This window comes from Hippocampus guttulatus, chromosome 9, assembly GCF_054856545.1.
Source record: "Hippocampus guttulatus isolate MCC_2025c chromosome 9, RoL_Hgut_1.0, whole genome shotgun sequence".
In the NCBI taxonomy this organism is placed as follows: Eukaryota; Metazoa; Chordata; class Actinopteri; order Syngnathiformes; family Syngnathidae; genus Hippocampus; species Hippocampus guttulatus.
This window is the reverse complement of record NC_141269.1, coordinates 11888178-11914139: the sequence shown is the minus strand read 5'-3', so window position 1 is coordinate 11914139 and position 25962 is coordinate 11888178. Positions and strand designations below refer to the sequence as shown.

Sequence of the window (25962 nt, the reverse complement as noted above, 5' to 3'; positions counted from 1 at the left end):
CACGCCAAAACCTGCAAATGTATGATATTGGCATTAATGGTGGGGATGGGAATCGAATTTTTACAATCCCAATATCATTTTGGAGTCTGTTTAACGATTCAATTCTTTATCAATACTGTACCTTTTAGGAAAAAAAGGAGATGCCACAAGCAGATTGCTCATCCACTTTGTTTTATGTCTTCATTGTATCTGTAAATAAGATACACCCAACAGTGTGGTCTTCAGAGGCCCACGTCCTAGAATTCTTCGATGGGGTGCCATGGGGTCTCCAGAATTACACAAAAAAAGGAAAAGTATAGTATATTCTTCTGTAGAAACTTAGATTATTGCACAATAACATCCAGTGAGATTTCAAAACTCATATATTAGCACTCACAAATATAAAAAACACAATCGACTCAAGTCCAACTGTGATGGAAAAACTCGACTCGGCTGCCCCGGTGGAAGGTGAAGCTAGCGTGAGACTGGACCGAGTACTTGTCAGCCTCTGAGCCAGAAAATGGCACAAACAACGTCACCTGGAGGACAGGAGCGCGTGACTGCTGCTGCTGGTTTGAGCACTCCAGAACAGATCGAAAGCCTCAAAGTTATTGCACGCCGTGTTTGCAAATGCCTTTGCATATTGGTAGTGTTTCCTCCCTTTATAAGATTTGAGGCTTAAATGAAACAATAGGGGATATTTTGCTAACAATTGTCAAAAATAGTGTTTTTTTGCCACACCACTGTTATTCTTGCCCACTCGCAAGCAGTTACATAAATGGTTTCAATGCTCCACAACCCACTCAGTGTTTCACTGGGCACTGCGCAAGACAGATAATTCATGCATGTTTTTTTCTGTATGTCTCAAGGGTCTTAGTCAGTTGAAAATTAAATGAAATCCACTTGCAGAAAAGTTGGCGAACACATTTTTGTGCAGTGCAAATTAGATTTCTGAGCGGCTGGAGCTGGAGCAATGATTCTTGCCATGAAATTAAAAGCGCACGTTCATTGTTCTTGTTTTTTGTCACATCATGGACAGTGTGTGGACTTGACAACAGCAGCTTGAGAAAACAACAAAAATGTTCAAACCTGCAAAACAGCTACTTATGGAGATTTTGTTCACACTGTGATAGAGAAGAAAGAAAGGCCGATATTGCATCCATCCAACCGTTTTCTAATTCGCTCATCCTCACGAGGGACACGGGTGTGCTGGAGCCTATCCCAGCAGTCTTCGGACAGTAGGCGGGGGACACCCTGAACTGGTTTCCAGCCAATCGCAGGGCACACAAAGAAAAACAACCATTTTCGCTCACAAACGCACCTAAGGACAATTTAGTGCGCTCCATTAAACTGCAATGAGTGTTCTGGGAATGTGGGAGGAAACCAGAGTACCCGGAGAAAACCCGCACAGGAAGGCCGGAGCCGGAATCAAACCCTGCACCTCTGCATCGTGAGGCGGACGTGCTCACCAGTTGACCACCGGTCTGATATTTCAAGAGTTTAAATATGATGCCGAGAAAACTGTGTATCATTTCTGCATCAGTATGTATGGTGAGTATATTGTATTGCTTGACCGCCAACAGAGATCCTAACAAATGACGAAGACACCGAGTTCTGACAAATGCTTTTATTTTCCATTGTAAGAGCTTTCTCTTTTCAGCTAGCAGAGATGATAACAACAACAACAACAACAACCACGATGACAAGAACAAAAACAATACTACCAATAATTAAAGGTTTACAGTTATTATAATTATTATTTTTATTATAATTATTTAAATAACATAAAACCTACAATATGAATTGGAGATCCAACAGCAAGGCTGCTTTCCGCCTCTTCAAGTATGTGGTCTACTTCACTCACGTACCACCTCGGCCATTCAATGAGCTACCGTTCCTTGTTTTCACTTAATAAGGAAACTGAAAGACAGGGGGAGGGTTTGTGATATAAAACAGGCAAGGCGGACAGTGAGAAGGACAGAAGAGTGCAGCAAGTCAAAAAACCCACTGAAACTGAATATTGAATACAGTTTGCGGTCAAATGGCACTGAAATTATATAGTTCAGGGGAAAATAAGCCAATCCGCCAAAAATCTTTTGTTTGAATTGAGAGGTCCCACTGTATTTAGGTTGAAAATGGACTGCAGATTATAGTGACTGTATACTGTATATATATATATATATATATATATATATACACAGTATATATAAAAAATCATTTATCATTAAGTATTCAACCACAAGATAAAACACATGAAGGCGAAGCGTACCACAAGTACACAACAAAAATGATGAGAATCAGCAACATAAAAGCTTTTCTACCGGTCCCGCTTTTCCTAACATCACCATAATTTAAGGCTTTTTGACTCAAAACACCCCTTTTCACAAGCCATGGCTGTGCTTTTCCTCACTGCATTGATTCCGCTCGGTAACAGTCAGACTAAAAGTCCTTCAGGCGAACATCGAGCTGTGGTAGTTATTGAAGCCACATGTATCAAGAGGATTCAAGCTCTTTTGACGGGTATTTATTGGGCCTGGAATCATTACTTGCGTTTGCCTTTGTATGCTTTCAGCTTCCAGTACTGTTTCTTCATCCAGTGTTGACTCGATGTTACGCGATGGGGGTTTTTGGGGTCAATCAGCAATGAATGCATTCAGGATTATATTCAGGAGGAACGTAAAGTGCACAACAGAATGTCACAGCTGGTCTCTCGACAGAAGGACTTGCCTCTAAAATGTGGTAGGAGGATTCTGCTTCAGCATGCTTTTTTTTAATGACAAATTAATTCACTTGGACGCAATCTCATTGATTTATGTGACTAACTGCATGCTACCCTAAACTTGATAAAATGACTGATCCATAAAATAGATTGTTGACTGTATAGTTACCTGTAAGGGTATCCGTGATACTTCGACCTGAAAATGGAAAGCAGGAAGCTGAAGAAAAACACGACCAGTCCAAGGCCAACCAAGCAAATAACTGCAAAAGAAATAACATGCAGACACTCAAATTGAAAAGACTTGGAAAGCAAAACAACTTGAACTGGACATCGGAAAACTGCGAAACCAAAATGTCCAAGATTCATCCATGAAGAACAGTAGGCCTACGGCCTTCCCCTGGCGTTGATTGTTTTCTCAATCTTCATGTCCTTAGGTCTTGCCCATCATCAGCCTGTTTTTTTTTTCCATTTCTGCAGATTACCTTCTCATGTCCTTGGTGGTCATTATTATGCTTCAACTGCACAAGCATTATCTCGTGTTTGTGTGTTCACACTGTGTAGGCAAGGAAATCCATCCTTCTTAATAGGCTAATCCGGAAAGCCACACTATGGCATTTACTTTACGTAACAACAACAACAACAACGTATATTGTTAATCAGGGGTTATGATAAAGACTTAAAACCTGGAGTCAATTGATAGCGTTTGAGCTTGCAAGTTTATGTACAGTGTGTAACAGATTTTGGCGATAATTATTTCCGTGAATTATTACTGGCGTGCCGAACACCTTTCCAAGTTCTGTAACTTCACACTATCTGTGGTTCTCATCGCTGTATTCTACATTTGTGGGTTGGTTACTGTGTCAAAACTATCCATCCATCCATTTTCCAATCCGCTTATCCTCACAAGGGTAGCGGGGGGTGCTGGAGACTGTCCCAGCTGTCTTTGGGTAGTAGGCGGGGGACACCCTGAACTTGCCAGGCAATCGCAGGGCACATACAGAAGAACAACCATCTCACACTCACACCTTAGAGCAGGCATGTCCTGCTCCGGGCCTGGAGGGCCAATGTCTGTTTTCCAGCTTTCTCGGCTGCAACACACCTGATTCAGATGATCAGGTCATCAGCCAGCTCTGAAGCAACATTAGAACGATCCTGATGATTTGAATCAGGTGTGTTGCTCCTGGGAGAGCTGGAAAACAGGCAGGACAGCGGCCCTTGAGGACCGACTTTGGACACCCCTGCGTTAGAGTGTCCAATCAGCCTTCCATGCATGTTTTTGGAATGTGGGAGGAAACCGGAGTACCCTCAGAAAACCCACGGAGGCCCGGGGAGAACATGCAAACTCCACACAGGGAGACCTGAACTGGAATTGAACCCGGTACCTCTGCACGGTGAGATCGACGTGCTAACCACTGGAGCACTGTGTCAAAACTCGTGAATGAAAATATCAAGTCATCTTATTAAGAAGCCAAACATCAACAACAGAGACTTAAGATGCCTCAGCAGGATATTGTTTCTTACTAGAAAAGTAAGACGTGTTAAAGCTGTCTTCATTATTCATCTTTATCAAAAAAAAAAAACAACAACACACGAAACATGTTGACATTTTTATTATTAGTTTTGTAACCACAGAGTAGCGCTCAATAAACCCAATGCCTCATGTGCTATCCGCATTTGTGATAACGATGACTGTCGCTGACAGATTAGTCTCCCTTGTAAATTTAGACACGGAAATGCTTATCATCTGCCTGGAAATGGTAAGTGCATTCATTTCTTTCCCCCTTTTTGATTGACTGCACAATATTTTCCCTGCCAGACAATCATGAACTCAAAGATGAAGGCGGAACAAAACGAGTTTCAGTTTTCAGACATAATAGAACAAATGAGAGTTTGAGTTGGGTGGAAACTGCCATGAAAATGGACCAAGAGTGAATGTTTATCTTTTGTCTTTTTGTTCAGCTCGTGAAAGTATTGTTACAAATAATTTCACTCGCCCATCCCTTTATGTTTTGGAAAGGGTCATTGAGTATGACTTTGATTTTATTTTAGGTATGTGAACAGTGGTTAGCACGTCGGCTTCACAGTGCAGAGGTACCGGGTTCAATTCCAGCTCCGGCCTCCCTGTGTGGAGTTTGCATGTTCTCCCCGGGCCTGCGTGGGTTTTCTCCGGGTGCTCCGGTTTCCTCCCACATTCCAAAAACATGCATGGCAGGCTGATTGGACGCTCTAAATTGTCCCTCGGTGTGAGTGTGGGCGTGAATGGTTGTTCGTCTCTGTGTGCCCTGCGATTGGCTGGCAACTGATTCAGGGTGTCCCCGCCTACTGCCCGAAGACGGCTGGGATAGGCTCCAGCACCCCCCGCGACCCTAGTGAGGATCAAGCGGTTCGGAAAATGGATGGATGGATGGAACCAGGACAATACGAATGGCTAATTCAATGATAATTCTTTAAATTGTTTCTAAATCGATTCTAAAGATTCAATGTAATTGACAAACAATCGATGTTATTTGCAAAAAATTTACTTCATTTTTTTGGGTTGGAGCATATGTGCAAGAGATGCAAGAGACTCCAGGCGCGTCAAGAGGAAATTTCAAAAGTTGGTCTTATTTTTGAAGACTCTTATTCTTGTTGGCACGGCGATCTTGGAAGGAGATCATCTTCCATCTATTTTCCGATACCTTCAGAGTTTTCTTCAACTCTTGTGTAAATCGTGGCCCTTGCCTCAGATTGTGAGCACCACGGTTAGTTTTCTCCCAGGACCTTATGTTTTCCCTTCTATCTTTAAAGTTTCCAAGTTGTATGCCGCAACTTTCACGAATGATGATATTAATGAGACTACTCTGAGTGCCTCTCCTCAAATGGCACCAAAATTGAAGCCAAATTATTTCGATATTTCTTTGATCTTGCTTCTCCACGTTGGAGAATAGCGCGGATGCCTTTAGGAAAAAAAAATAAAAATAAATAAAAATCAAGCAGGCTTTCATGTGCCCTTCAGTCAAGAATGACTTAGTGGAAGGCTCCATTTATGGTTGTTGTTGTGTAAGGTTGAACAATCGTTCATAGTGACCAATGTTGGGCGTGTCCTTTATAAAATTCACACTGATCTGATCGAGTGATTTGACAAGGGCCTATATTTGGCATTTTATACACATTTTGACCATCAAAATCGACCGATCATTACAGCTGCAGGGTTTCTCACAAAGACACTAATTTGATGCTTGCGGCGCGCCACCAAATGTTAATTTTGGTGACTAGTGAGAGATTTTGGTGCTCCCTGTCAAATTGTAACTGTAGGAATAACTTTTCATTGGTGCACAGAAAGCCGCTCTGCTGCTTGGGTGGTCCTTGTGTGAGTCTGCTCCTTAATACCAGTTCCGATTTCCTTTGTGGCACGACACTGCAAATAGAGTGCATTAAAGGACCGTATCACTGATTTGAGTTTGGTAATCGTTCTTAATGGTATCACGTCAAACAGTATCGATCCCCCTTGCCACTCCAGCAGATGTAATGGCCGTCTCGTCACTGTCACAGAACACTCGGTGTTCCTGTTGTTGCCTGACATATAGTTTGCCGCATATTTCAAAGAGAACAACTTCGTTGACCCTGTTGATACCGTATTGCGAACCCTCAGAGGGAACGTCACGACAGACCATGTGTTGCATCGTAAACAAGAGCGCAGTAGGATCCACAATGTCGCATGCGCCGATGATGACGACGCAATGCACATTCCCTATTGTCCACAGTTCTACGGTTGTTAAAATTATTTTTGTGAAACAAATATAGGTATGTATGTAACTGTAACTCAATGTGAGGACCTCATTTCATAACGCTTTCCCTGTCTTCAAAGATACATAAGCCAAAGTCCCAAAGACTGCGGTATTCGTTCAGCGTTCCGCCTCACTCTATCTTGCAGTGTTGGTGTTACGACTCATAAATCCACAAGTGAGGTTTTTTTTGATTGGAAGTTTTGAAAGCAGCTCCATTGGCACTAAAAATCAAGTTCTGCTTGTTTGTTAATGAGTTCATGTTTTATATTCAAATCACAGATTTTTCCTTTCTACTTTCCCTCCTTGGGGCATTGCAACGATTGGAAAATATTAAGGGGGGAAAAATGCTTGCAACTACTTCTCGTGATGATCAGTAAACGGTACACAATATAGGTTAAAAAAAACCTGCCAGGGGACTCGAGATGGAAACTAGCCAAGGGCTATAATCTAGCACATTTATTAAGGTTAATTAGTCTACACTGCCCTCTTAAATTTTGTCAATGAATACATACAAAAAAAAATCCATACATTCAATGAGCAAATTATTTCAATCGATATATTGCCCCGTCTTGTGATTGAATCAGTTATTTTTTTAATGATGATTATTAATTTTAATTTTTATTTTTTTGTTGCTGATCGGCAAGCAGTAATCGACCCCAAAAGGTCGTGTAGAATCAAGTCCTCCATCTTCCAAATCTTTTCTTAGGGTGCCCGAATTCGAAAGAATATTGGTGGCTCCAGGTGTTTGAACGACTGCCGGAAGGCAAAAAGTCACGTGCAGGCCACTTGAATATTAAACTCAAAACCAACTACAGTTAGATCAGTTTGCCTTGATGTTGAGTGGCATGAGCGCTGTATCCCAGGAAGGATGTCAATTTCGGCGCACATCATAACACTAAGTACCATCATTATGATCCCCTGTCGCCGCAGACAACCTGTAAATGCTCCTCAAGTAACATTTACACGTTTTCAAACAAAACATAAGCCAGTGAGCCCAAACTATGAGAGGCATCTCAGAAGACATATGTTGTATCAAGTGTAGCCTGGAGTGGCTGAGAAAGCATGCAGTTATTTTAATCCATTCAGTTGAGCCCGGTGAGACAAAAAGCCGATGAAGTTAAAGTATCCTAACAATTGACTCGCAAAAAAAATGTCAGACTTAGTGGATAACATTTGATTTTATCCCCCGCTAATACATTTTGCAAAGGACAAACTTCAAGTGAAGTTAATGACTTATTCATGCTTCGCCTCAGTTTCCACATTTTAGCCTTGCTACACGTTACCGGCCAGGAGAAAAGGATAAAAACATGATCACTCGGAACAGTAGTCTTTACTTACTTCTCCTTTTGCCGACATCACCCTTGGAGGTAGCAGCTTCATTCAGCAGCACCATCCCCATGGTGATAGCAGCATCTGGGGAATGTTTGTCAAGAAACCCATATACTCAGTCTTACAGTATATATTGCCCGAGGAGAAACTGTTGCAATCACAGTAAGAGTCATGCCGATCAGATTTCCAAGATCGTTGGTCACAGACACAGGTCCCGCTCAAATTTACCCGATGTACAGTACACGCAAAAACACTGACAGCTATGTCATATAAATCCACATGTCCCATTCGAAATGTACAGTGGTTAGAGGGGAAAAAAGAAAAATAACTAACAACAAACAAAAACATTTCTTTAAAACCCCAACGACTCAGGTTTTCACAATAATTTAATAGGGAATCACAACACGCGTGTCTTCGTACAATGTGGCCGACGAGGTAGCCTCCCAGATAACCTTCTGATGACCAAGCTTTCATTTCAGCGTAAACAAGCATGAGTGACAACATTTGGATGTTGATTCTGAAATAAAAAGTTGGCGTGAGTGCTCGCAAATTAAGACACAAACACAGTGTGGAGAATTGAAAACATTTGTTGATCAAATGAGCTGTCGTACACCTCGCAGGGTGTTTAATTGATTTGCAATTTGCTGCATACTCGATGTATGCAGAGAAGCACGTTGACTAAAGGATACTCAGGAGAAGGATGATGTGGGACTCCGCCACAAACTGAGCCTGACTGCTGCCATGGATGTAACTCTGTAAGAGAAATGCAGGGGAGAGAGACAGTCAGGGCTCATCATTGACAAATACAGCGGTAACTCTACTTTCTAAATTAATTGGTTCTGGAAGAAATTTCTTAACTAGAAAATTTTGTAAGTCGAGACGCGTTTTCCATGAAAATGCCCTAATTCGTTCCAAGCTCCCCCCAGATTCAGACATAAATATTTCTTAAATCATAAAAATGCATCAAAATATGAAACAAACACGTTACAATTAGATTATTGCACAATAAAGGAGAGTTGTGCATAATGTAAAAACAAAGAATAAAAATGACGGTCACTGCATCCTCATCGTTTTTCGCCCTCTTTAGTTCTCTCTCAGAAGTGTTTTTTGCCTGCCGTTTTGTCAAGAACGGGTCAAAGGATGTTTGCTTTTGTCGGCTTTTAACAATCCTTCGAAAATGTCCAAGGCAAACATCAGCACAGTGAACGATCGCCCGGCTGGTGAACACTTTTTCTGGGTGATTCACATTTACGTAAAACAATCGGAACGCCTCATGGCCTGAGGGGCAAATAATGAGGACCCAGCATAGACACATATCTATCTATTTGCACACATACACACATCCGGTAGAGGTCCCTCTTAGCCAATGGGATGCCAGGATGATGCTCGGTAATAGCCAATGGCAGAGCAGCTAGAAGTATGTTGCGTTCAGGAAACTCGGAGCTGCGAGTAGCAGCTCCGAGGCCATAACATCTCGCAGGCCATAACTGTATTTTTACCTTTCGTATCTTGAAATTTCTTTCAATTCAGGCAGTATTTTCCTGTTGAGACGTTTCGTAACTTGAACATTTTGCATGAAGAGACGTTCGTAAGTAGAGGTACCACTGTATTGAAAATCGTGGTATTCTGCATGAAGTGCTTGTCATTCGTGAACCCTTTAATGCACCCTGTAACCTGATAACATGTTGTCCACTGTCGTAACTGCGATCCCTGAAATAGTTAAATTACAACTTCATGCCAAAAAGTCTCCACTTATCATCTGGACTGTTACATTTCAAATCTATTATGGTTGTGCATAAAAACAAAGCTACCAAAAGTATGTTATCCTTTTCATTGGCCCACAAGTGGCTTGCGGGTGTTGGAGATAGCGTTGTGTTTTCCAGTTTTCAACAGCTACACATCGTTTAAGGTTCTACGACTGACCAAACACTTGTGGCTTCCACGTTTGTAAAAGGCTGGGAAATTACTTTTCATAATGTTGCTGTAAAAAAATCAGTTCAGGATATGCAGTGTTCAAAATAGACGGATGGATGGGTAATGTTGCCGCTATAAATTTTCATTTCACATCTCGTAATTAGGAATCATCAATATCAACATGCGACACTTTATTTTTTTTAAATCTCTGCCAGTGCTGACATTTTCAAATCTTTACTTATAAAACATTAATAGAAAATCACAATGTCCCATCATCGGTGAGCTATTTTTGGAACAGGCCCGCGTGCTACTCATGTGGGTGTTGGTGATCCCTGGTGTATAATATACTGCATGTGTTCAAAAGAGTGAGCTCAGGCACTCTGTGTGTTTGTGAGTCATAAGAAAATTATTGCGTGTACTGCGTAGGTGCAAAGGGGTGAAATTGTATCTCTGAGTGGGCAGCGGGTTCAATGCAGACCTGCAGAAACACTTAAATATAGTATCACATTCAAGATCTTGCCAACTAATGGAGACCCCCACTGATCGTTATGTGTGCTGATGTGGTACAACTCCCTCATAAGAGCCTCACATATATTCTGCAAAAATTCCAATATGCAGTTAGTGACAAAAATCTATTTCTAGATTACATCGCATTCGTCAGAATTTAAAAGGAGTGGGAGAAAGAGACCGTATTTGCAGACAAGATCTCCTTCCTAGAGGCCATACAGCTGGAAATACTCGACTTCATTCCTTCATACCCCAGCACAGAAGATGAAGCACTCTAAACGGATGGTTTACTGGTGGCCCTGTCCACTTTCACATCATTTGGGATTGTCCTCGGTAGCTGCATGTTTGAGGTGCGTCCACGAGGCTGTTTTAAATTTCAAAATCTGCTTTCTTTATAATCTCGCACCTCTGCGCTTGAGATGAATTGAACAGACTTGCGAAGCTACTACTAAATAAGTCGTTCTATGTGAAAATATAACTTCACCTGCTGAGATATTTTTTGGATTTCAGATTGGTTAAAAAAAACAAAGCACAACAACAAAAAGTACATTTAAAAACAAAAAGACCATTAATGAAAAGTATTCTGATGACCATAATTTCCGGGTCAGTGAGCACACCCAAATTTGACTTCATTGCTGATCATCTCCATGTGATGGAGGAAAGGCAGAAAGACAGACAAAGCAGCCGTCCTTTGGAAATGAGAAAACGGATGAATGAAGGTTTGATAGTCCTTTAAGCCTCTCCAGATTATTAGCGCCCAAGTTTACGGCACATCTAACGTCCATTTCCCCACTTGACTGAGCGGTGTTTATTTCTTTTTCTTTCAGACATGGACGAGGACGGACGGATGAATAGAAGATGACAAAGAAGGAGTAAAAAAAGGCGGACAGATATTTCTTGCTTCGCTGGAGGGAAATTAGGAATGTTCGCACTTGAAAGCAGGCATACAACCGACAAAGGCTCAGGCCTGGAGCTGAGACTTTTGTCTTCCCCGCAGACACTGTTGTCTTGTACAAGATGGGGCTTTTGAATTGTTATCAAGATGCCTTCCTTACTCATCAACCAACAAAGCAACCCTTATTTGCACAAGAACAAAAGGTTGCTTCTGGTGGCATGACAAGAGAGGTTTGCAAGTTGCTGTTTGATTCTTCTATTATCAAGCCGCAGAGTGACGATGGAATTGTTTAAATAGCATGATATGCTCTATAATGGGTAAAGATAATTAGTTTTCCTAATATTATGAGAGTGCTGTGAAAAGCGACTACTTCTTTGTCAATGTCTCGATGAAATTTAAAAAAAGAAAAAAAAAGCCAAATGCTAAACCAGAAATCCTAATCCATGCATCCATTACGCACACTGCTTATCCTCCTGACATTTTTTCAATTCCCATTTTCAATAAATTGTAATGTTGAAGAACACTCCATCAGGAAACGTGGGTTGAGCTGAACTATGCAAGTCTCGTTTGTTGAAAAATATCTAATAAAAGCTGTAGCCTGCCTTTCACACAGCCATTACTAAGTTTCTAGAGTACATGCATTAATTTTTGCTTTTATATCGTGCAGCCACATCAAAGACACAAAAATACAATGTCACCTGCTTCACCACTGAAATTACTGTGAGTGGGAGGAAATTCTTGTACAGTATATTTGCATGACAAGTCAGCAGCACATCAAGACCTATTTGGCTACATTCCAACATTGGGGGACAAAGAGTAGCTAACTTGTGAATTCATATTTTTACCACGCTAACCTTGATTTTCAAAACACATTTACACAACTTAAATATGGAAAAATCAAGCACAGAAGAAAAACAAATATATAAACAGAGAGAAATACAGTACCTTGAGTTGCAATTTTTGGAAGCTTTAAAATAAGATTTTAATTTAAATGTTTGCTGCCGTAGTCTACCGAGTTTTCATCCAAACGAGTATTGCAAATAAAACCTTAACGGAAGAGCGGTGCTTGGAATGAAAAATTCCTCTATCCATGGCCGGGCACTTCCAATTAATCTGATGGATTAGAATGCGGGAATTCCATTCGTTAGTGTGCGATGCTGAACGTGTGTTTCTTCCTTTGTAGTCACACATGTCGACTGTATAATAATAGCTAGTAGATAAATGCATGCTCGTGGATAGGACAGTTTAGAGACAACGCGTCATTGCAATAGAAAGCTTTGAACTGTAAAACAAAAAGAAAATTGCACTTGATGGGTAAAAACAAAAACACATACCATTAGCAGGCTGGAGTGGAATCTATATTCCAAAACAAATGATATATTTAAAACACATCTCATCTTGCTTGTTGATCTAATTTCATCGTACGGGATACTGTCAACTAATTCCTTTTAATATTAATGGCTGGTGACATCTCATACATTGTTAACCTTCCACAGATCCAATATAGTGATGGATTTTTTTTTTCTCGTTAAAGACTATCAAGCCATGCCTAGGTCAAATAATTAAGTCCGCGTGATTTGAAATAATGTGAGGATATTGGGAGATGTGAAAGAAAAACAAAGTAGAAAACAACAAATTGAGGTTGTAATATTGGAGAGGTTAATCCTACTTAGAGCTGTCAACATTTATCAAATCGCTTTACGTTAGGTTTGGATAAATATTTCAGTGTGTCCGGGTTCCACATTTCCGGTTGGTTGGAGTAATAAAACCTGTTTGTCAACAGCATTTGAAATTGACAAGAAAAGGAGGACATTTGTAAATTTTCCAACGGCTTTGGTAAGAGCTAATTACATGTTTTAGCGTGACTGATACTTCCTGTTTATCTTTCTTCCGTTGTGTAGTCGTAGTTTACAAAATATGTCTAAGGAGAATAATTATTAATTAATAGGAGTACAATTGCATTGTACTAACTTCATTAAAATCAAGGCACTATACTGAACAAATTCATATTATTGCTTCAAAGAATAAATCAATTTAAAAAAAGTTCCAATTTTGGCAGCGACATTTCGACAGCATACAATGCACGAACATTTTTCTTTTTTAGTTAAACTATTTTCATGGGAAGATAGACATTCAAGGACCAAAATAAAAACAATTGATTAAAATTTGCGACGCTTCACTAAGTCGTGGCCATCTGGCATATTCCAACAACTATTATGAAACTGACAGTATAACAACACAGTGCGATGTTATTCTATTACGGATGAAGTTGTCATGAGAACACAATTGTTGTCTGTGCATGAATGGACATAATAATCTGCCAATGAAGCTTCACTTTGAGTGCAAACACTTGTTTCTCGCTGCTGATATGAATCTATTCAAGTCGGTAGCTTTCAGCTAACTTTGGACTCGTCTGCTAGCATCCGCGTAGCTTCCACAGCAATGCTTATGCTACTGGAGCCACGGACAAAAGCTGCCTGTTGTCAATTATCGACTGAGTGTTTTTGCTCGTTTTCAATGTGTTTGGGCAATGTGACCCATGGTTATTGTTATTTATTTTTTAATATCCGGAACACCATTTTAGGGCCGTAAAGTGGCCGCGTTGAGATTTGCAAAACAAAATACGTCATAGTTTGCAGCTCTGTACTAATTAATGTAAATCTTCACATCATATAAGCGGATGTAAATTAATGAAGATCATTCACCATCCTTTCAGGACTATAAAATGCACTTGGTTAATAGCTGCAACAGCTACATTTAGCCAGAAAGACAAAATTGGTACATACATTGGCCGATTCCTATTATTAGCCACGGGTCTCCATGTGATAATGGTAAGGAAAGAGGTCACACAGATTTATTTATCTCAAACAGCGGTAAACTCTTTTTTTCCCCCCTAAACAATGCCAAACTCAGCTGAACCTTTCTCAGTCACACCCCAGTCAGCAGTGCACGTACGTCTGTGGCAGTTTAGCCTTTGGAAAGCCGTTTCTTATGTGTTTTGGAAGCGCATGGGATGTCACTCCATGGCCAGAAATGCTGTGTTGCGTGACTAGCCGTCAGCGCTTGTTTTCAGTTGCCAGCGATGTTGGGAGTCATTTGCCAAACAAACAACAGAAAGATGGGGGTACACTGCAGAGATTTCGGTATTTATGGCACTTGTTCCATATGCTCATTAAACACATATCAAGATGCTTATTTTCACTCTCCTATATCCTCCATGTTCACTCCTAAACGCCCGCGAATTGCTATACACAGAGACCTCTGCGTTTCAGGCAGCCCGTGTGCACACTCCAACAACAAATGGATGATGAATATTCAGTATGAGGGCGGACTCGGGACAATTTCATCGGTCCACTCTCATATGTATTTTCATTGGTCAGATGTGTCGTAAATATATTGTCATCTTGAAGCTCATCAGTAAAAATTCATAAATAACCAGCATCACATTAAAAGCCAGATGGTTTAAAGTGTGGGGAAATAATAGCTGCTTAGTCTGGAAAATACGGTATTTGCAATGTTATGGTTTTGTGACCACAGTAGAGATTAAACCAGAATAAAAACAAAAAACAAATCAATCTACTTGGAGCAATCCTTCAATGATCAGAAGCTATGCAAAAGCCGTATACTATACTGTGTTCAAAATAAATAAATCTACACTTTGAAAAAAAAAAGCCTTGAATGTATCCCACAAGTAAACTAAATTGCATTAAAAAGTCACAACACTCAGAAATTCAACTGCAGGTAGGTGTAATCATTAAAAAAAAAAAAAGAAAAAAAAAAGCCGACTGTAAAAACTTGAGCAGAGTCAACTGAAAAACTATCCAAGAAAGTCGATCGAGGCTACAACCTTTCGAAAACTTGCTTCAGTATAATTCACTAGGCAATTTTTTTCTCTCCTTAGCATAACTTTAGAGCAAGCTTTCTAGAATATGTGTTTATGTTGTCTCTGACACGAGAATAAAAATGTGATCTGCCAGTGTGAGTGCCTTGCATTACGCACACATTCATTTGAATACATTGACATGAAGATACCGTGATTGTATGAGAATTGAATCGCATTGGTCAAGACAGTGAAGCAAATTAGGAGTCTGAGCAAAGTCAGCACACAAAATGTATGAACACATAAGCGGTACACCCCAATTTAAAAGCCATACTTTAAAAGGATAAGAAACGGTACATTTTGGTCAGTTGTAATTCATTTTTGCTGCCACAGACAACATGATAAGCACCAAGAAACAGTAAATAGTGGGCAGTAGGTATGCTGAGTGTTTATGGCTACTGCTCTCCTCTTGATCCAAACCCACAACAGTGTTGGTCGTTAATAGCCAGAGGCCATGTAACCTTTGCAAATAACCACATTCCTCCATTTCTAGACTGTATCATGTGTTTGGTGAGTGTGGATGTGTGCGTCTGTTTAGTTTGCAAAAGGTCAGGAGGCACTCAGACAGGAAGAGGGGAAAATCATGTCGACAAAGCTGACCGTGGAGGAGGGTGTTCAATGGACTGAAGGAGCGATGAAGTAGAATAATGCGTTTAGTTTCTTTAAAAAAAAAATATATATATATATATATATATATATATATATTTTTTTTTTGGCCCATGATTTTTTTCCAGAATAGTGTACAATAAATCGACACACCATATGGTGGTACGTCAAAATGAAGGCAGACAAACCCCGTGACAGAACAACATTATGCAGTGAATTGAAAGCGATACATTCACTACAAAGTCCCATATCAGCCAAGCAAAGTGGATGCGACTGTCCCCTGAAAATTGCAATCCCTGGCTGCAAATAAAGTCGAGTTGGAACCTATTAAGGGTACCCTCATATTACGCAATTCACACCATGGTCAAACATGCATGATATCTAAAGTCTGTATTGTCTACTCTGAGCCCACTGCTGTAAACCTTTTTTCTCCTAATTCTTTTCCCCCCCCCCAATGTAGCCCTGATTTTTTTTTTGTCTGATCACAGTCACCTGAACGACTCAAATTAGCCACAATTTCAGGGAAGTTGCTTTCGTGCAATTTTATATCACAATTCTCTTTATGCCAAGCACATTTCACAGACACTTGATCATCCTATCACATTCACATACCCGCGTGGCTTCTCAGACAGTCTAACCTTGGAAAAGTAAAACCAACTCACATAACTCAACCACAAGTTTGTTAAATGGAACACTAGATATGCATCGTATTATAATTTGTAAAAATTACAGGACGAGGGAATACTTTGCAATAATGTAATGTAGCAAAACTGCAGTTGAATTAGGTAAGTCAGGGAATGGAGGCCAGTGGAAAGAGGAAGAGGATTGCATGTGAGTCTGCGAGAAAAAGGCTGACGGCTGAGATAAATGCTGGTTGGCTGCTTTCTCTGGCAACATAAACTGTTTATTTTTACAATAAAGAGGTCAATCACTGAAGTATATTGTATTTAGTGACTAGGCTCACAGCTGATGTGGGGATTGAAGCCTGCTTATCATCTCGCTTTAGCGGCTTCTTTATGATAGCCCGACACTTGTGGTTTTGTTATATTTAAGGATTGGCATGTTTTGCGGGCGGCCCGGTAGTCCACTGGTTAGCACGTCGGCTTCACAGTGCAGAGGTACCGGGTTCGATTCCAGCTCCGGCCTCCCTGTGTGGAGTTTGCATGTCCTCCCCGGGCCTGCGTGGGTTTTCTCCGGGTGCTCCGGTTTCCTCCCACATTCCAAAAACATGTATGGCAGGCTGATTGGGCGCTCTAAATTGTCCCTCGGTGTGAGTGTGGGCGTGGATGGTTGTTCGTCTCTGTGTGCCCTGCGATTGGCTGGCAACTGATTCAGGGTGTCCCCCGCCTACTGCCCGAAGACGGCTGGGATAGGCTCCAGCACCCCCCGCGACCCTAGTGAGGATCAAGCGGTTCGGAAAATGGATGGATGGATCGCATGTTTTGCAACTGATTGTGATATTGATCTCATTTTTAGTAAAATATTGCCATACGCTTGAGGCATCAGTGCTCGTTGGCTGGGTGAACCCTGCCAGTTGATTTCAGAAGGCAGCCATGTTGTTCCCAAAAGCAAAGCAATGTAAATGCATATATAGATTTATTTTAATGCCCTATCTTTTTTTTTTCTTTCACATCTCACTTCATAGTGACTATTGGTCATGATCTGCTGGTTTGGGTGGAAGTCTCGCCTGAAGGCCAGTTTGTTTCATTTGCTAACTGAACCGTTGGGAGTCATCCCATATGATTTTAAAAAAACAGTAAGAGATGGAGCAAATATGAACACACACTGGTGTAAGGAATAACTTGCTGCACATAACAAACACAGTGGTGTCCTTCTGCAAACTGAAAGTCTACTATTTGCAAGGCAATAAAAGTGTTTTGATGATTCTTTGGGATGAAAAACATAAAAATAAAATGGCTTTTCTGTAAGACAGTAACTATTTCCAAAAAATGTTTTCCTCCTACCTTGTGAAATCAGCTGGAAATATGGTAATAACCTCCCCAGCTAATAGTATGCAAACAAAGAAGTGCTTGATAAGAAGCCAAAAACGCAGACTTGAATATTTCAAAGGGTGCAACTAGCTTGTCTATTTGATATAGCTCAATTAATATTCCATGCATTCTTGCTAATTTGACTGATTGCGCTTCTACCCTTTTCATTCATTCCATTGGATTATTCACAATTTAGTTGTTTGTAGGTGGGCAACTCTATCCACAATTGTTTTTCTTTCACAGAACTGAAACTTTGGCAAGGTTTGATTTCACATGAATCGGCACTTGGTATTACCAACACAAATCCGTCCATACCCCAAAAAGTACCATCTTTGCTACTCATCCCTAATTGTGACACCGAATTGTGACCACTCCTGGTACCTAAATTTGTGATGCGACAACAACTTCACCATCGCTACGCAGTAACATGGGTACATGGAAAATATCACTGAAAACATTCGGACAAAACATTTTGGTGGAACAGACTACGGCCAATTCTAACAATGTGCTGAAAGACACATAAGACTGAATGACTAAATGGCCATCAACACGCAATAAACGAACTCACAGCCCAATGCACACGCTAGCCCCAGACTTCATGCTGTGTCGCAGACTCCTGAAGCCACATGTGACATCGTGCATGCATAAGTCACGTGACATTATACAAAGTATAGAAATTGCTATCCGTAGTGAAGGTTAACATAGAAATTACTTTGTAGCTTTTTCTACAATTATTTAATTTATTATTATTTTCTGAACTTTTTTAGAGAACCGTGCTTCAAGCAAGGTGGTGCAAGCAAGTTGGTGGGTAGGGAAGGCTCACTATGGCCAACTTGTGATCACAGGTCTGTGTGAGTGTGTGGGTGTGTGTGTGCCTTCAAAAATTAACAGGCAGAATATTTGTGCATTGCACAGTGTGTAAGCTGAAACAAATTATATCTACCCGCTCATACTATTCGTCATTTCAAAAATCCTTTCAATAAAGTCTACCTCACTCAAAAATCCTTTCAATAAAGTCTACCTTACTCGCTCATCCTTTTAAAAGAATTTCACTGTCTGAGGAGTCTGACACACATGGGGAGGAAAGTGGAAAATTAAACAGGAATGTAAAAGGGAGTAAGATAAAAAGAGGAGGGAAGGTAAGGGGAACAAAGACGATAAGAGAGATCTTTTAAATATTGTCCGGCAGGTGGAAGCTATTAACTGCTGGAATGAAGGGAAAAAGGGATTTCAGGATATCACAGAAGGAAGAAAGAAGGTGGTCAAATATGAAAATATCAGGGCAATTTGCATCGGATCTAACAAAACAATAGTTGTTGCTATTTTGGTTGAATATTTGGCAAGAGGCAATTTGGACAAGAAGCTCGAGAGAAAATGCAATGGTTGAAGCTTGGCTTGCACTGCATGTTAGTGGTTCCCAATCTTTTTTCGCTTGTGTAACCCTAAATGTTTTTGTCATAGTACCCCCTCACTTATACAATATATGTTGACCATTCTGTGTAACAGAATGGAACTGATTATTAAATGAGAATCCATCCATTCATCCGTCTTGCTTATCTTACTATAGATTGTAGTCTCCTGTCCCGTTAAGAAGTGGGGCCCGCTAGGGTGGCATGTGACGTCGGCCAGTCTGCGTCTAAGCATCTGGATATGGGCTGTGGTCGATTGCAGCTCCTGCATGAGTGTGTTTGCCCATTGTCCTGCATGCCCATTGTGTTTCCACTAAGTTTTAGTGGTCTCTCGGCATTCGATAAAATAGTTGAAAAGTGTATTGGTGACTCTAGGTCTCCTTTTCCACATGGGAGAGCACTCCAGTAAATAAATAGCATACTGTAAGAAAAAAAATCATAAAAAAACGATCGCAAAACCTGCAATACAGTAGGGGCCTGAATGATAAACTGCACTATAGCAGGGGGACACTTTAGTTAGAAATCAACACCAAAATAATCCAATCTGAATGAACCTTTTTTTTTTTTGAAACATTTTTGTACAACACCTTTCATGAAGATAATAATTTAAGAATGATAATTTAGCAATAAGACAATTTTAGGATGAAGTATTTTAAACAAATTCTCTTTGATTACCAATTCATTCACTTTTTTTCTTATTGTTTCATGATTTAATTTAGTTCAACAAATATGGAATGATGACCAGCTACAGTTAATTACGAATAGCGTCTGAAAAATATGAAATCTGAAATTGAATAACACACACATTGCTGTGATAAGTCTCAAGTGTCAACTGCCCAGAAACACAAGGGAAAACGAATCGGGAAAAAACATGCACTAAAAAATAATTGTCACAGTACTGACCCACTGGAAGGTGGCAACACTACCAAGTGCATTATTACTCAAGCGGGCTGGCCAAACACTAGATAGGACTAATGGAAAAAGAGACTCAAGGGAGTAGTGAATGTGTATTGTGTGTGTGTGTGTGTCTGCAAGCACAATGGAACACTTACCACTTGTCCATTTTGGGGGTTTTTGTGAGCATAGGGAGGGCCTCTGATGTGATTCCACATTTGACCGGAAGTCATCGCAAAAACAACACACTGAGTCAAAGTGGGGGAGAGAAGGAAATATATACATATTATCACAACATATTATTGTCTTTATATCTTTATATATATATATATACACACACACACACACATATATATAAAGTTGAGTCATGTTAAAATATGATATATTTTAAGTAGTGAGTGCTGTTGCCTTTACCAGTGCTGCCATGGCCCATCCAGTCTTGTTGTATATGAATTCCAAGTTGTTTCTTCTCAGGTACAATAGACCTCCAACAAGAGACACTAGCAGAGCCAAAGCAATGGTCCCTGAATAATTAGGTGGACGGAAGACACGGATCTAGAGAGAATGACACGAGCAATTGTTTAACTCTTACGACACTTGTACAACAATCAACACATATACAACACACACACAGCAGATGACAAATTCAACATTGTTTTTGAACTCCAGGCTGGTGGCATGCTAACAAAGTGAGTGTGCTACAGCCATTTTGCTAACATGTGTGCCCGCCTTCACTCCGTCCGGCCATAAACAAGCCTCATGTGTATAACATACCTGGACATCTGTGCGGTCTGCAATCCACTTGGCCAGCTGTTCTGAAGCAAAGCCAATCCTTTGTAGGTCAAATGTGTCCGCTCTTCTTGGCTTTCCCTTTGCTGGAAAATGCATAAAGGTTGGTGCGCTGTTCATGTTCAGCTAGAAACAAGAACACAAAATGAATATCTAAAGTATTAAGTTAAGATATACATTATGCAAGTTGTGGGATTGTATTTCCAGGTTTCCTGCAATTAATCATCAAGACTGGCACATACAAATTTGTAAATCACTTGGACTATATCCTATTTGTTGCTGTATAAGCTGCATCATATCCATTTAACTGCGAAAATCATTTCATCAAATTAATTTCCAGAATACATAAAATATAAAGAACTGTAAAAGGCAAAAGTCTGTAATCCTGCCGGCACTCTCAACCCTTTTCCCATTTCTGTGTGTTCAAGCTATTTTAAAGTTTTCAGAAGTCTTTTTTTTCTTTTTTTCCGTAGAAAGTGTTACTCCCTCTCTGAAGGATTTCAATACTTATTTAGGTCAAGGCTCATTGCTTCTTTTCCAACTATGCTTTTATGCTGCTGGGTGGTTTTCCATTCAGCCTGATATCTGTGCCTTGAAAACTAGTTTATAAAACAGTGGCTCATACATTTTGCTCCGAGATGCTGCAATAATCTTCTGATTTGATCATTGCTTTGATGCCTTCAATGCCTCGAGGACCTGTTGCACCGACGCAGGACTTCAGTATGACAAAGACAATACAATACAATACATGCAGCCGCATAACATGAACACTTCCAACAGCTTCACTTTGTCTTAATTTATTCACCTATTATCGAACTGATACTCTGCCTTTGCTGATAATGTATCTATAATTAATCCAAACAAATGGCCTTATTTGCATCTCTTCATGATGATGTTAAATTATGTCCTAGAAATTGTGTCAGCCATCTTAACAGAACTGTGAGCATGGATAGAGCCATTTAAAAAAAAAAAACAAACAAACAAACAAAAATAAACACATTTGAAGACTTGGAGAAGGCGTTCATGTTCTTAAGTGTCCTATGGATATGCTCTTCGAATATGGGAAATCCGACTCCCACATAAAAGCCCTTTGGTCCCTTCCTTGATCCACACTGCTGACAGTATTTTGAATTTATTTCAAGTGAGGGTTGGACCCCACCCAAGGCTGCACTTTGTCACAGATTCTGATCATAACATTTATGGACAAAATTGAGTGCAATTGAGGACTTGGGGAAGTCTGGTCAGGTGGCCTCAGTATAACATCTCTGCTTTTTGCAGAAATTGTTCAATAAGAGTGCAGAGTGCATATTTGCAAAAGAATAAAGCAGTTGTAGAATGTATAACATCCAAAAAGCAATGAAATATTCAATAGTAACCTGTTGAAAAACATCCGCTCCTTCATCATAGTCCACAATGGTGAAAAACAGCTTGTTTGAGAAAGCAGATGAGTAGCGCCATGAGTTTGCCAAGACCTGATACTCCTCATTTGCTTGCCTGGAACATTAAAGTGTGACAAAACAACAGTAATAAGATAAGAAAACCTTTATTAATCTCGCAATGGAGAAATAATGAGGACAAACATAACATACAACGTAAGGTATTTAATTGCAGTTTTAAGCAACCATTTGACACAGGTTTGTTTCATGTCACTTCAAGATAAAGAGAGAAAAGGTAATCAATTCTTCACTTTATTTTTTAATTGAATAACTGAATCATTATATTTTGGTATATCGTTATTGTGATATAAAATGGCCGACATTCTGATAGATTTTTTTTCCAGAACAGCCTCCCAACCTGACGATTCTCGATATTTGATGGACGGTTGGATTTTCTGATATTGTCTGCTTATTATCGTATGTGTTAGGCAAAATTTATTACCAACTCTGTAAATTGATTTAAAAACACAGAACAAAGACATAATAGGAAAAAGGACCATGCCTTTGTGTACTTTTTTCCAAATCTCCTGTGAAATCGATGTATGCGGTTGAGTCGTAGGGCGTATGGGTACTTTATTCTTCCCGTGGTGTTTTGAGACTGACTGGGTATTTGTATGACTGCACGTGTTGTTTATTAATGCGAGCACAAATTGTTTGTGTTACCTTTGTTTGCGGGCACTGTCACGCGACACAGATAGCAAATATATATTTTTTGCTCATTATCCAGGTAAACTCAAGTCGAAATCACTGACACATCACTTTATTTTTTTTTTTTCAACAATCCTCCTGGCCGGTGATACATTTTTAATGTGATTGGATGGTAGAGTTCAAATCTCTGCTACAGGCCACACTTTTATCATTTATTACGTACCTTCTCACACCCCTAGACTGCAGTGCAGTAGTGGCAATCCATTTCAGTGAAGGGATTGTCCACACATATATATATATATATATATATATATATATATATATATATATATATATATATATATATATATATATATTTTTTCTCATATGAAAACATTTACCACTCTAAGAATTCTTATAATCAACAGCAATTGTACACGGCCCTCTCTTCAATACATACAAATCTGGATGCTTGTGAAGATTTTCACTTTTTTGACCTAAGGCACTGGTAAATGAAATACATTTCCATGTGATACATTTCCTTCTGATTGTAACTTTAGGAGGAAACAGACCAAACACTCGTGAAAACATGACCTCTTTGGTCGTTAACGAGCCAAGTGTCGTCTAACATTGTGCTACGCTTCGGCAACGCATCTCATGTCTAATATGCTGACTCCTACAGGGTTGACTGACGCAAGTCATTCTACTGACAAGAAGATGGATGAATGGCTCGTACTCTAAGTACTGCTGGAATGCAGCATGTGCCTGGGAACTGATCTTGAGCTTTGTGTAAGCGCACGTACCGACAGACAGAACACTGCCTTTGAGGCTGCAATGCCGTAAACATGACGATGACAGAGTAGTTCCTGGGTGGTGCTTTGACAAAACGACGGAACTTGTCACCATTCATTCGTACAACAGAGCGACGGGAGGACCATTCCATCATCTGGTCAACTTTCTCAGACAGGAGGTTCTACAAATAAAGAAGGAAGAAACAAAAGATTAGGGTCTGAAAAATGTCCCTGAACATCATGTCTCGGGAGCACAGATATTTTGTCAGGGACATTTGCATCTCAACAACACAAAAAAAAAAAAACACGCCACCAGAAAGACTGAACAACACTATATTTTCTTTAGATTTTCAAAATATTCCCTTTGAATGGTTTTGAGTGACATAATATTGACAAATGATTTGCTTTTTAAAATTTCAGTTTTAATTACTTCAATACAATATCATGGCACTGTATTGTTCTTCTAATATTCAATAAATTGTAAACAATTGTACACATTACAAGAGTCACCAGGTTTAGTGAAAAGTCTAGTCTTGGAACTATTTCTGATTAAGTTCTTAATTTCTATGGTCCTTAAGCGGTGGATTTTGCTGCTTCCTTCATCGTGCACAGTAATATTAATCAGAATGTGTTGTTTAGACTTGTTGGGGAACATATAACATATTATTGTCAGGAAAACATCTGACTGGGCTTCCCCTTTAAGGAGACATACACTTTCATCTGCCAAAGTTCAAGGCTAAATTGTGAGCTTGTGATATTGGGAGCTCTAGGCAAAGCTATATAGAAGGAGACCCAGTGCAACAAAACTCAGCATGTTAATACTAAAAGCGACACAAGTTTTGTTTCAATGAGTATGCTGTTACCAGGGTCATGCGGGGAAAAAAGTGTGTGTGTGTGTGTGTGGTACACCTATCACATCATCAACACAGTATTGTTAATGCTCTTATACCAGACCTTCAAGTGACTCTAACACATCATTGTTATGACTCCCTATGTTTGCTGGCAGGCACACACAAAACATGTTCAATATGTATGCAATCCAAATAGCCTAGCGAGGGCCATTAAAAATATTTATTTTTCACCCCAATGAGGACAGAGGGCACAAAAATAAATCACGTCTCGGATGAGAGCGTACATGCATGAGTGAGTGATTATGATACCCTTACTGCAGATATTGTGCTCTCTCTCTCTCTCTCTCTCTCTCTCTCTCTCTCTCTCTCTCTCTCTCTCTCTCTCTCTCTCTCTCTCTCTCTCTCTCTCTCTCTCTCTCTCTCTCTCTCTCTCTCTCTCTCTCTCTCTCTCTCTCTCTCTCTCTCTCTCTCTCTCACAAACATGCATTGAAAAGATTATAAGGTGGCTGAAAGACATTGTGCCACTCCAAAGTCTTTGTATGTGTATCTCCAAAATTCTCTTTTCTTATATTACTCAGTCAGTCATAGTCTGAATAACCTATTTGGGTGATGAATAGTTCTTGTCTGAGTTCTGAATAAGAAAACGAGGTTTCAACATTTGCCCAGATTCAAATTTGCCCTGGATCCAACTGGAATCATGCAACTGAATCCTACATAATAATTACAAATTAGCATCTGATCCAGGAATTTGCCAGGGATACATGCAACATAAATTCCGTGGAATATTTATAAGCAGGATGAAAACCCACGGTTTCACATTCCATCATCAAATTTGAGAGCCCCCACCCTATGTGTATGTGTTTAACTGGTGGAGCTTTACTCTTGCGGCGTCCACCAAACTAGGGGATCAACCCCCGCTGCCACCATATCTCAGTCTGACCAGTGAGCTAAAATTCAACCCAGCTCAAGCATTGTACTGTATATGAAGGGACAGGAAGTGAGGTTTTACAAAGGTGATAGACAATGTTCTAAAAAAAAATTATATATATATATATATATATATATATATACTGTATATGGAGATGTGAGAGAGATAAGGTCCATAAGCAGTAGCGCACACTCAGACACACACACACACACAAATCACAATTCGATAAATTGTGCGTACCCACTGATGTCAGACAAACAGCAGCAGCCCAATCAAACATTTGTTCCTAAAAATTACATGAAATGAAAGGCAAATTATTTTTTTCCATTTGTTCATAAAATATATTTCTTCAGAAAAACAAGAAAATGTAAAAAAATGCTCTGCCTGAGTTGCAATGCTTACCAGAGTTCCTTATCAAAGTGAAAATGCATTTATGGAAGGACTGATCTTCACAAATCTTTAGGTCATACATAATGAAGGAATCAAAATGTTGACAGCTTTAGGTGTCATTTTAAGATTGTCATTATCTGTGGTTAGGGTACACGAGTTAGAAGGGCATATAATCGGCCCCAAATAACCATTCCTCTTAACCCCCGCCCATCTTTCTGTGGTCCCTGAACCACTGAATGGGGGCAGCATTGATTTTTTTT

At 39.9% G+C, this 25962-nt stretch overlaps 1 protein-coding gene across 2 annotated transcripts in view; it reads right to left on the bottom strand.

The window, feature by feature from the left end:
* Positions 1-1591: 1591 nt before the first annotated feature.
* Positions 1592-25962, bottom strand: part of tusc3 (tumor suppressor candidate 3) — a 44289-nt gene continuing 19918 nt past the window's right edge. The window contains exons 2-10 of one of the 2 annotated variants that reach the window (XM_086121096.1): positions 23546-23715; positions 22056-22173; positions 20665-20805; positions 20305-20445; positions 20049-20138; positions 8484-8547; positions 7804-7878; positions 2868-2958; positions 1592-1899 (exon numbers count right to left, since the gene is read on the bottom strand). In XM_086121096.1, the coding sequence (XP_085977222.1) occupies positions 1884-1899; positions 2868-2958; positions 7804-7878; positions 8484-8547; positions 20049-20138; positions 20305-20445; positions 20665-20805; positions 22056-22173; positions 23546-23715 (906 nt within the window). In that variant the 3' untranslated portion in view covers positions 1592-1883. The remainder of the gene's footprint in view (positions 1900-2867; positions 2959-7803; positions 7879-8483; positions 8548-20048; positions 20139-20304; positions 20446-20664; positions 20806-22055; positions 22174-23545; positions 23716-25962) is intronic. The other variant, XM_086121097.1, reaches the window with a different exon arrangement.